Below are 12,882 nucleotides of genomic sequence, written 5' to 3' on the forward strand. Positions count from 1 at the left end.
ACACTGTTCACATTATGATGCTTTATTTTCAGAATAAAAACAGCTGAGGTACATAAAAATGAAATGTGGAAAAAAACAAACCCACATTGCTCTGCCGGGACGTTCTGTCTCTGTCTCTGTTTCTGCACCTGCATTTTATTACATTCAACTGCAATAAACACAATAGAAATTGACCTCCACTTAGATCCTATCCTATTGGCAGCTGCTTATCTCAAAGTTATCCTTCAACTAACCTTTTCATCTGTACTCATTGTACACAATATTAGTAACACCTTCCTGCTATTGATTTGTGCGCTTTCTGTGGTTCAATGTCCTCAGTGCTTAAAAACATCTTACAGAGTCTCTTTAACTTTGTGTGGATGTCCCAATAATTACTGGAGTGGGTTTGTTAAAGGAAACGTTTGACATCTTTGGTTTTACTCTTGGTTATTTTCTTGACAAGAGTTAGATGAGAAAATCTCAACCTCTTAAAGTCACAAATCAACATGTTATATCTCGTTTGTTTAATCTTAAGTGTCAAAATGACAAGGTGTGTTTTAAGGGGGGTGGTTTCCAGAAAGCCACTGAGCCAGGCCAAGAAATTATGCAGCATGTAATAGTTTTATGCTTTGGTTTTTGCATTAAACAGAGAAGATATAGTATGTTAATCAGTAAGCTTTAGAGGTGCTGGTGGACAGATTTGCCTTTGGACGGAGCCAGGTTACCTGTTTCCAGACTTTATGCTAAGCTGAATTAACATGCTGTGGGTGTAGCTCTCGCAGACATGAGAGTGGTGTCAATTTTCTCATCTAACGCTTCACAAGAAAGAGCATTGCCCAAAACTTTCAACTATTTCCTTAATAGCTTTAGCCTGTAATTATCCAAGGAGCACATTTGCAGTTTAAGATAAAAGTTCCCTTCAAGGTATGTTAATAAAAGACAGTCTGCCACTCTGGTGTTTACAAATTATGTTTACAAATTATACAAATGCTTGCTCATGGTAAAAACAGTGTGATTAAAAAAAAAACTGATAAAAATGAAATATGCAAAAAAAAAGGCTTTAGGTCCAACACAAGGACCACAGTAATAAGTTACATTAACTGATGCAATTAATTCATTTTCATCATGCTTCTCATTTACATGGTGTCTGTAAACACAGCATCACTCAGAATAATCACATTGTTTTATATAAAATTACTCAAACAAACATTGTACCGCACCTTTGCAGTAATGATAAATAGATTAATGAGATGACATCACATTCAGGGAAAAGTGTACAAGGAAATGACCTTAGTCTTTTTCAAGGAAAATAAAAAAACACATTTATCTTCTGTTCAGACACTGGAGTTCAATAATGGAGCTACCACACTGACACGGTTCAACGTTATCTCAGTGGTGCTTGTTTGTGTGTTTCTGGTTTAATAGTAATACATGTTTGTTTACTGCTGCATAAGAGAAAATAGGTAAACAAAACAGTTGTGATGTCCTGAGTGCAACTGGGACTAAATGGTGTTTAATTTTGGATCAGGTTCCTCTCCTCATTTCTAAAACAGCGAGAGCTTCAGCTGCAGCTCCTCTCTTCTCTCCTTTAAAGATCCTGAAAACTTTTTTTCTCATTAACTTCTTTTTATAAGCACAATAACCCACCAGTTTCTGTCAAAGTTAAAACATTTTTACTATATTTGACTATTAACCTCTTGATAAAAAAAATACCTAAAGATGTTTTTGTTTTTGTTTTTTTAATTGTTTCTTATTTAGTCCTGGTTATTTTATGAAACATTTTCATGAAACTGAGAAATACTAAAAGACAAGTTTTCAGGGGTTTTAAAAACCAGCTCTGTGGCACTCTCTCTCTCTCTCTCTCTCTCTCTCTCTCTGTTGTTTCTTACTCAGGGCTCCTTTGTAATGTTGGTCCAATGAGGGAAGGTGCCCATGTCAAACATGGCGTAACCCCAGGTATTGATGCCTAAATTAATGGTCAAAATCCCAATGATGTTCAGCATGAAGCCAGTTCTCACCTGGAAGAACAGACACATTCTGATCAGTATGAGTACAGTTCAAAAACCAGGGTATCTGCAGGTCTTGAAGAGTCTTAAAAAGCAATGAAATTAGTTTTCACTTAACTTAGAAGTTATTTAAAAAGTCTTATATTTTATTCACAAAAATCTTTAATGTTTTCTCTGGCATGTTGTGGGTGGAAGTGCTGATTATAAAATGGCTTTGTATATGATCAGATGCTGTGGGGAGATGCTATACACCTACAGTGTATACAGTGAGTCATGTGTGCAGGAGATTCTTTACCAGTTTGATCATTTATCAAACTGCTTAAAGCGAAAATTTGGACATGAGTGAAATATAAAAGTATAAGTCCTTCACTTCCACTCATACTCGAAGACTAGAGTAAAAACCATTTATTAAATTTATTAAATCCTAAATAACTGCACTGCAGAAACAAAGGTGATTCTTAGAAGGTTGATAAATACGAGTGGCAACCATCATAACCCGATACAGAAGCCAAAGTCCAAATAACTGTGGTATATGAGTTACCTATACTATGCATGAGAAAAGCTTTTCTCAGGAAACACAAAGCTCCTAAATTTCTATTAGCTCTTACAGTGTCACCTGCACTGACTCAGTGGCTGTGATAATCATTATTTTAGAGGATATCAAGGGTTAAACAGGGACACCACTGAAGTGTGTGGTGTGTGTTTGCTGGATTGATAGATGTGTCCTACCTTTAAATTAGATCCAAGAATCATGGGCTCAACCAAACTAAAGCTTGTTCACGTGAATGATACTTGTGACATAGCTTGTGTATTACAGACTGCATATGTGTATGAATCTCACCATGTCAATGACTTTGAGGTTTCCAAAGGAAAAGGCGATGGCGTTGGGTGGGGTAGCCACAGGCAGCATGAAGGCCAGAGAGGCAGCAATGGTGCAGGGCAGCATCACATACAGCGGGTGTATCTTTATAGCTGTGGCCTAAAAGAGAAAAAGAAAAACATGCCAGCACAACACGGTTTAATACATGGAGAGGAACTGTGTGCACAGCCACAGGCACTGTGGACATTTTTTGTTTTCAGTTTACCATTGAGGCCAGAATGGGCAGGAACAGCGTGGTGGTGGCTGTGTTGCTGGAGCACTCGGTGAATGTCGCCACCAGCATGGACAGCAGCAACGAGATGGCAAAGGGGGGGATTTTCTCCAGAGGTGCCAAACTCTCTCCCAACCACTTGGACAGACCTGATTCCTGTAAATAAATAAACCAGGAACGTTGATCTCTTTGAGAAAAGACTTCAGATGAGAGCAGTGAAATATCCCAACAATTACCAGCTGGACTGCCATAAAATTTGGTACATTCACATTCACCAGTGGATGGATTTGACTGATTTTGATGATACCCTGACTCATCATCTAGCAGTGCCAGTGAGTCCAGTAAAATATCCTGATATCTACTTCATGTACTGGTACAAAATTTTGTACAGGCGTTCGTTTTGAAGATCCCCTGACTTTTCCTCTGGCGCCACCATGAGGACGACATTTGTAGCTTTAAGTGAAATGGCTCCATTCACCAGATAATCAGCTCGTTATCATGGATCCTTTCCTTTTCAAATATCTCATGTAAAAGTGAGGTTTCAATTTTTCTAATTATAGATCACTATATCATGTATTTTAGTAATTATCAATTAATAATTTGTTCTAATAACTCTAAAAGGATAAGAACTTATATTCATCTTAGGTTCTCAGAGCCCAGAGTGATATCTTAAAATTATTTATTTTCTATCTGACCAATGCACCAAAACCCCCCAAAAATTCAAGTCAGTTGATATAATTTACAGAAGGACAGGAACTCCTCACAATTGAATAGATTATCAAATCTTGAATTCACTAACTGATTAGTCGACAAATCCTTGCTGCTTAATATAAAAGGGAACATGAAGTCTTAGAAGGAGCAAACATAGAGCTGTTGGGTTTTTTTTTTTTTACCTCACTGCCTGCAGCCAGAGCGAAGCCTCCTCCCAGCAGCAGGATGATGTTCCAGGGCATTCGCTCGTGGACCACCTGCCAGTTCAGCAGAGTCGGGGGAGCCTTCACCAGCTTACCTGTGAGACCCAGAGGAAGTTTGAATATGAAATGATAATCACTTTAAGAGGGAAGCGTCATATCTGTTCTGTAATTATCACCCAGCTCTCTAATGAGCTGAAAATCTAGGTCACACAATTTTTTTTTTCTCCACATGATTCATTGTACAATATTCTCAGGGATTTTTTTTCTATAAATGTGGTCAATGGGGGTAAAATAAACATTTCACCTTCGTCGTTATAACCATAGCTTCCAAACGTGGGCAGCCGGGAGGGGATGGCGAAGAAGAGCATCGAAACTAAGATAGCGACGGTTCCATCTGACACAAAGCTGAGACACAGAGGATAAAATTACATGACATAGTGTTGTTTAAACAAGAATATTGTTGTTTTTGTCACAAATGCTGTCACAGTACAAATCTGTTTAAACTATGGAACTAAGAACAAATATGCATCTATTTATGTATGTATTTATTTATGCTTCATCATTTGTGTTGATGAGATCAAATTATTTAACCAGAGGACCGGGTTTTAGGAGTTTCTGCACAGAGAGAAGATGAATGAAATACAAAGATACAGGGTGAAAGAGTAAAAAGAGAGGAAGAAGAGAAAAGTAAAGAGCCTTAAGCATAAAGCAGGAAACATCATGTGTTTCTTATTGTAAACAAATCCCACGAAAACACCAACACATATATTCAGTGCTTTCTGACCACACCAACCTGCCGATCCTTTCCTACTAAAGACTTAACTCTTTACAAAACGATCACAAATAAAATATTAATAAAACATAAAACTAAAAACAGCTGGGCACTAAAGTTTTCTGTAAACATTATTGTATTTGGTTGGGACAATGTTCAGTTGCAGGTTTTTGTGAATATTTAAAGCATCAGGGTGATGTACGTGGGACTGACCCAAAATAAACTATACTGTATGCATGCTCAAGGCAATGAAGAAACGTATCACCCAGTGTTGCTCGTGGGATTGACCATGAAAAATGACTCAAAATACTGTGTGTTCTTGTTCACAGAGTTGCAAAATAGGAGGAGCTCTTGGTCCCGAGAGTGTTCAGTACAGCAATATTATCAATGTTGCTTAACAATAAAACACAGGATTCAGATGATGTAACAATCATATATGTTTATATGTTATGGCCACAAGTTTTAATTATTTCAAGGTCGCTTCTGAGAAATCCTGTTTTATCATGTTTTATTGTTGTCATTTGGCAGAGCGGACAGAACTACCATTGCTGCAGAGAACACGCCAGTCAGGGGTGTGAGTCACAACAGCAGCTAATGCAAAATGGTTTGTCATCACAATTTGTAAAAGAAATCCAGCATCATAGTTGCTGAAGTCCACCACAATGGACCCAAAAATGAAAAGTGAAAACATTTAAGCAGCAGATTGTAAAATTTGTTTTGTCAACAGTGTATTCTGTAGTTTCCACCTGTTGATGATTGAATGTTTCTTGCTGAGACACAGTCCGAGTTGTAGTTAATTTTTCCTTTAACATCAGTGCACACAAGCTTATATCAAGCAGCAAACTCCAGGGCTGAAAAAGTGAAGCCAACACTTGAAAGGCCATTTGAGGCTGGCTCCAAAAGCAAATCAGTCCCCATAGCTATTCGCTGAGGTCTCTGCTTCACACACGACCACCTCTTTGCCAATTTTTGGATTGGCCAGAAATTAGGCGGAGTCAGACACTGCCAAGTTGTCAACAGCGCAGCAGCCCACTCTGAGCTTCAGAACCGCTCTTCAGAAAGCTATGGGTGACATCACGGAGACTATGTCCATCTTTATACACAGTCTATACCTTTGACTTTTCATCAAAGGAAGAAATTTTTTTTGTGGAATTTTACCTCCAGAACCAGGGGCACCCAAAATAGCTCATCCCAGTTAACTGTGGTTATTATTGTAACTATGATGACAAAGGTCCCCTAACCTTGACAAAGAAGTAATTTTTACCCAAATTTTAACAATGTACACAAACCCTGATCTTTCTTTAAAACCAAACCAAATTCTAGCTGTCATATATCATAAAACAGATTTATTTATTTATTTAGTTTTAGTTTTGGATGGCTCTCAAAAATAGTAGCCTCACAGATCAGAATCTGTGTCTAGAGGGCATAAACAAACAACATCTTGAAATTTATTTTCGAAGGACTTGTTGGTTTTTTAACAGGCTTTGGCTACACAAAAAACACTTGTTAGTATCAGCATTTTGTGGTTGGTTTTTAGTCTTTTCATGGGAAAACTGCAGAACTTCACCACACTTATCCTCTGAAGTCACATCAAAAAGAGGAAACAGACAGTGAGAGACTCACGCCGTCTCCTTATTGAAGAGCACTGTTGCCCAGCCGTCTATGAAGCCCGGCTCCCTGGTGAACCACAGGAGCACCAGCAGGACGAAGATGGTGAGCACCGCTCCCTCAGCAAACTTCATGGGCCCCAGCTTGCTGTACTCCTCCTTCATCACTGCGAACGCCTCCTTATCTCTCTCGGACTTCATGCCGCAGCCAAATGACTTCTTCAGGCTGAGGAGAAATGTTTGATGATGTGTGAACTAAGATTACTGAAGTGGTTAAACATTAAGTTACAGTGACATATAGTTACAGAGTATAGATAGCATTTCTATATTGAAAAATAGTTGTCTTTCACTAACTCAACGATTTTCTTTCACTGTGTCCTCTGATACTTGGTGATTATTTCATACTTTAGTGAAGTATTCAGTTATCTTATTTTCATGCGCACAGAACTTTATCTCAAACAATTTGCTTTCAATTCAAATGCTGAATTCTGTTGTAAAACACCAAAAATCCCCCTAAGGATTTTCTCAAGAAGAAGAAGAATTGGATCAATAAAATTTGGGTTAAGACCATTTAAACATAATGCTTTTTTGCTCACAGAAACATGTGTGGCTGACTGTAAAGGACTGAAGCTGCCTTACTTGAAGCCCAGGAACATAAACTGAAGCCATATCCAGGAAAACACCAGCATGAGCACCATGTTGGGAAAGGCAAAGCCGAACCAGCTGGCAAAGTTGATCACGTCACCGTTTTCAGGGAAGAGCCTTCACAAAATATGAAGAGATGAAAGGAGGAAAATCAGTGGTTACTTGTCTGGAGTAACATTCTTCTGTGCTTGTTGAGTGATATTTATTCATGCCTTACTTGTCAATTTGACCCTTAAGGATGAGGTTAGGGGTTGTGCCGGTGAGCGTGGCTGTGCCTCCGATACTGGCAGAGTAACACACGCTCAGACTCATCCCTTTGGTCAGGAGATCGTACTTCGCCTCTGTTTCCTGTCTCCTGGACTCCTGCTGTGACACGTGTTCATCTAGAGCCCAACACATCCAGTAAGTTACCATTATTCTAAAGTTTACTTTCAAGAAACCTGTCAATCCTGCAGATGTGTTTCATACTTACGCTCTCTGTCCTCCAGCTCAGAGCTGGTGTTTGGCTGTTTTTCTTTGGCTATATCCTGCTTAGTTTCTCTGAGCTCAACCTCGAATGCGAGGTTGTCTGCGGCTGCGCACTGGAATTCTCGCTCATCCGCCTGCATCTCGGTGGTTTTCAGCTGCTGCAGCACAGCGTGGGCAATGGGCAGCATCATGGCTGTGGTGGCTGTGTTGCTGATCCACATGGAGAGGAAGGACGAGACGATCATGAAGCCCATCATCAACCTGTGAGAGGGGTCAAGCAGAGGGGGTGAAGATGAAGATAGTGACCATGAGCTGAAAACGACGAGCACTTTTTCCAAATTCAACATGTGTGGTACCACCTGTGTGTGATTTTGTGCTGTGGTGTAAATTAATTTCCCTCTAGTGAACTTTTGCAAGTAATTTCTGTATCTGGTTGTGTTTTCTCTTTTTGTGGTGTTTTTCCCAAACGCTGCATGTGTTTTGTCCAATTCATGAAGCAGTTTTGCTTTTGTTTTGTTCATACTCATAATAACATTAAGTGATTAGTTAAAACCTGGTTGTTGTGGAGAAATCACTCAAAAGTGTAAGTACAGAGATTACAATCATCCTGAAGATGAGAAGTGCCGAGTGGAGGATTTGTGTAATCAGTTGAACATCTTTGACATGTGTCATCACTGTAAATAAATGTGATGTGACAGAAATCTTAAAACAGTAAAGATCTTTGTGGACAGTGTTGCTCCTCTAGTCACAGCTTTGTTTTTGCAGTCTGCTGTAGTGTGCACAGATGAGCTGTATCTCAAGGCTTTCTTACAGGGATGGACGAACACCAACCAGCAGCAAAACACGGAGAGCGATGCGTTTATGGAGGTTCCATTGCTCCACTGCGATGGCGACCAACAGGCCGCCCATGAACAGCATGTTGGAGTCTTTCAGATATTCAATACTGACCTGAGACAGATCACACAGACACAAACGTCAGCAGAGGAATCGAAAATCCAAACACGTGCAAAACAAACAGAGCAAGTTTTTAACCTATGAACATAATGTCTAATGCAGAGATAATGTATCATTCAATTTGTTTTATGAGCAATAAAAGTAAAACATTGGGTTCAGCAGATTTGTCCTTCTCTGTAAAACTGCAGTATGTCCTGAAATCATCATCTTCAGTGCGCAGCGTTTCATCAGTTAAGATAAAGCAAAACTCCCACTCTACTGCACTTTATTTATGCTGCTCTGCAGGTTTTCCTTTCGATGTTCTCTAGCCGAGAGGTGTGGGGAGCAAATATGAGGTTGTAATGAGGCAAAGCAACCGGAAGACAGTACGTGAACTTTAAACTGAGGTACTTGTACTTTACTTGAGTATTTACATTTTATGCTGCTTTGTACTTCTACTGCACCAAATTTGAAAGGGAGGTATTATAAATTTACCTCTTTTTTGGCTTGTTATCAGTTATGAAAAGCTAGTGTCTAGTACCAGCCCCTTAACTGTCACATTTCTGACATCTATAAGGTGTTAGCACTTCCACCAAAGAGATTAGAAAATTCCAAAGACATATATGTAAATTTATGTAGAAGAACTTTATTTTTTCCTCTTCAATATCTCATTAATCATCTCACATCTCTTCTCATGAACCCTACAGTCGGCCTGCACCTTTGGAAACACCTGACAGGACTATGTGACTGTATATAAAATTTAAAAAATGCTGCTTATACAGTGATGCGTAAATTTGAAGAATCAAATGATATAATTCATTATGAAGTGTAATACTATATAAGACATTAACCATTTTGCTGCTGAATAATCCTGCAGGACTCATTGACCAGCGTGACAACAGTGCAGAGATATTCACTTTTAAAGTTTTTGAGTGAGCCTCGCTCTTCTAACCAATCAGAGAAGGCCAAAGTCAGAGGTCACAAGCAGCTGTATTCACCTTCACGTATAAATAAAGCACAGGTACATATAAACTGTCTAATAATGGAGCACAGAGGTAAAAAAAAAAAAAGGTTTGTACCGCTCCAGCCGTCATGATGCCCATCATAGGAAAGAGGACGACTGGCAGAAGGGCAGTCACAGCCAGAGGCATACACTCCGTACACCAGTACAGAGCCATGAGGAGGATAGCATAGCCACATCTCGCTTGCTGTGAAGACACACACACACACACACACACACTCAGGTCAGAAGTGGCTGTGAAGTACAAGTGTTCAGATGCTCTGAATGAAAAGTGACAAACATCACATCAGCGGTGCAGCACTTAGTGATTTTACTCTGAAATATACTGAGATATGCAAAGACACTTGTTTGATGCTTCATCTGAAGCACACAGAAGCAGAGATAGACACACACAGCATTTACAGAATCTCAGCTTTCGCGTCCTTCATCTTATCTCCGGTGTCTCTTTAAAAGGCAATAAGACTTTACACATGCAGATAGCAGTAACCCTTGATCATAAAACAAACAGTTTGTCGCGCTCTTGTCTCATGTGATAACTCTTTATGGGTTCTCAGTAAAATCCTTTTTCTTAAAGACTGTTTAAACTGCCCGACACGAAACTTTCCACTGCCACACACATACGACCTTGCTCAACTCAGCAGGTCATGCACAAACAGTCTTACAGTAACAAACAGTAACAACGTTTGCTTCATGGCACTTACACTTTCAAAACATTAGGAGATAAAAAGAAAACAAACTGTGTACAATGTCTTAATTATTCAAACCTAATCGTACGACCCATATGAAATTACTTATTGCGTCCACATGCACACTGCAACAGTGTGCAATTTATGTGCGTTTTTGCTCTTACTAGCATTACTTTTTCTACTATAATATACTACGAACACCAAATGAACCATATCTTCATTAAATAGGCATTTTATGTCACATTCACTCCTTCTCTTTCAGGTTTTTTAGAATTAGGACGGATTTTTTTTTTTTCCATAAGTAATAAGTTCATCATCTTGGGAAATGCATCTATTTACTTTCTTGCTGAGAGTTCCCTGTGGTGGGGGCTCTGACAGCAAAGGCCCATTCAAACTTTGTCACAAGCTGTGACCCATGGAATAACCAGCAGGGATCTATTAGCAGATCTCAGTGGTCAAGAGGGCACATATCAAGTCAGTAAATCAGTTAGGAGTGAGGCCATTTAAAGGTGAAATCTGAATTTTAAATCAATTCAAAATCTAAAATGAGCCAATGTAAAGAGGCAAGAACAGGGGTGATGTGATCATGCCCTTTGTCTCAGTAATTAGTCCAGCAGCAGCATTTATGAGCAAACCGCAGACGATAGAGGGAACTCCGGCTGATAACTGAGTAAAGTGCATAACAATAGTCAAGCCACAAAGAGATAAAAGCTAGTACAACTTTTTGCAGCTCAGCAGTTGATAAGAAGACCTCATGTTAGAGGAAGGATAAGGATACGAATAAACAACAAGAATAGATGAATATGATACAAATAAATAAATGAATAAGAATAAAAAAGAATCAGAAGCCAGTAAGCCAGTTAGCTTAGCTTAGCTGACTCAAAACAGGGAAACATCTTAAAATACAATTTTGAAAGTAATCAGCCATTTATTCTAAACTACATAAAAGAGAAAGAGTGAATGTGGCTCGAAACGCCTATTTAATAAAGACATGCATCTGATGTTGTTAAAGCAGTTGTTGAAATAGTGTTGTGCTGTTGCAGTGCATGTGTGTATAATGAGGAATTTCATATAATGCACATGAATGTGTTTCAGTAGGTAAAATATCTCTTTGAATTGTCCTGCAGTGAAAAACATTGAGATGTAAAATTCATCTCTGGCCAATGTGAAAATTACATAACATGCACTGCACTGTGGGAGCGGCTGAAGGAACCTTTTTAAATCTAGGAGGCAGACGATTTTATGTCTTTATTTGCACTGTAAGTCTTGCCAGGGGTTCAAATTTAGTTTAAGATGGACTGCACCCTGTGCTCCATCACTTCACCTTTGTCTCTCATCAGTCATTAAGTTACTGAGCCTTTTTGATTACAGTAAATCAATATGCTGATGAATTAAGATGTCCATTTGAAGCATTCAAACATATAACAAGCATATTACATGAGCCACAGGGTTACATGTAAAGTGATTTTGTTTATAGTGGCCATGTGAGGAATCTAGCTGTGGAGATGTTCAGCACTTTGTCTTTCTCTGGGATTAAGTGGTTTATACTGAAGACCTGATGAGTGAAAGGTGGATATTTAGTGGTAAACATGACAGATATTGCACTGCAAGATCAGATTTATTGATGGAAATTTTGTTAATAGAAATCAAAAACTGGCAAATATTCACATTTGAGAAGCTGGTACCAGTGAATTTGTAGCATTTCTGTTTGAAAAAATGATCAAATATCAAAGTTGTTGCCAATTAATTTTCTGTCAATCATATAATCAATTAATCAATCATTTATGAATTCACTGATCATTTCAGCTGTATAGTACTGGCTGGTTTCTGGGTGTCTTGAAAACTAATGTAATTGCCATACACAGTGACAGTCAGCAGGGGCCCAACCAGGGCTCGTTATAAGGTTCGTCTGGCCATGCTCATCAGGTGTTAATAAACTGGACAAACATAATCAATTAGTAAAACCACCTCCATGATGTACCTCTGGCACTGAAGCAGAAAATGGGTCAGAGAGTGAGAACAAATGTGCAGCCACAGTCAAACTTGTTGAAGACTCTTGAAAACACTGGTGATGCTCAGGTCAAGTCAAACAGATTAAAACAGCCAGTTACCTCCTCTGGCACATACATGCACACACACAAACACACACTTACCGATGTAGGGCTTATGATTGGCAGGGGAAGGAGGGCCAGTGGAGTGACAATAATGATGATGTAGTTTCTGTGGTACCACATCCACCTCAAACCACTACGCATGCTTCCCATGGCAGAACTGAAAGGCAACCCAGAAACAAACAAAAAAAAACTATCCAGGCGTCTCCCTGGTCACTTTGAGCAGACAGCTGATCAAGACAAACACCGGCTGATTAGAGTGAAGGCATAACAGAGGGGCAGACAGGAGGAAATGAAGCTGCACAACCAAGCTCAGGTGAGCACAAGAGCAGTAAGGCACAGGTGATGAAAAGCAGAGATGTGCTCCACAGAGACCCAGTGAGGTAACAAGGCTTTATATCTCTGGTAGCATATCAAACATTAACTCAACCACCAAAGAGATCACAATCCTTGACAGAGAGGCAGATGAAGCTATTGGGAAAGAGAGGAAGGCAACAGTGACAGTACAGAGAGGGGGGGGGGACTGGCAGATGGAGAGACAGATAGTCAGACAATAAGTAGGTTTATCATCTGAAGGGGTGCAGCTCTGGTAGGTGCAGCCAAAGGTCAAGACTGGTGCATGTGCCAGCTGAGCTGTAAAGTACAGGGA

At 39.4% G+C, this 12,882-nt stretch overlaps 1 protein-coding gene across 1 annotated transcript; it reads right to left on the reverse strand.

The window, feature by feature from the left end:
* Positions 1-6: 6 nt before the first annotated feature.
* LOC139637286 (solute carrier family 13 member 2-like) lies at positions 7-12,640 on the reverse strand. The gene is made up of 12 exons (XM_071505872.1): positions 12,276-12,640; positions 9,495-9,623; positions 8,294-8,430; positions 7,487-7,743; positions 7,232-7,397; positions 7,009-7,131; positions 6,386-6,595; positions 4,295-4,395; positions 3,970-4,085; positions 3,071-3,232; positions 2,827-2,964; positions 7-1,997 (listed from the first exon to the last, which is right to left on the reverse strand). The coding sequence occupies exons 1-12, from the start codon at positions 12,384-12,386 to the stop codon at positions 1,869-1,871; spliced, it is 1,779 nt and encodes a 592-aa protein (XP_071361973.1). The 5' UTR covers positions 12,387-12,640; the 3' UTR covers positions 7-1,868.
* Between the last annotated feature and the right edge of the window lie 242 nt (positions 12,641-12,882).

Source organism: Trachinotus anak, unplaced genomic scaffold (genome assembly GCF_046630095.1).
Source record: "Trachinotus anak isolate AG129_WGS33_773 ecotype Australia unplaced genomic scaffold, CSIRO_AGI_Tana_v1 ptg000020l, whole genome shotgun sequence".
NCBI classification, from domain to species: Eukaryota; Metazoa; Chordata; class Actinopteri; order Carangiformes; family Carangidae; genus Trachinotus; species Trachinotus anak.

Coding starts and splice junctions, on each gene's coding strand:
- LOC139637286 (XM_071505872.1), bottom strand. CDS start 12,386: ATGGGAAGCATGCGTAGTGGTTTGAGGTGGATGTGGTACCACAGAAAC. Junction 9,624..12,275: donor CAATCATAAGCCCTACATCG/GTAAGTGTGTGT, acceptor GTGTCTTCACAG/CAAGCGAGATGTGGCTATGC. Junction 1,998..2,826: donor ACCTCAAAGTCATTGACATG/GTGAGATTCATA, acceptor CTGTTCTTCCAG/GTGAGAACTGGCTTCATGCT.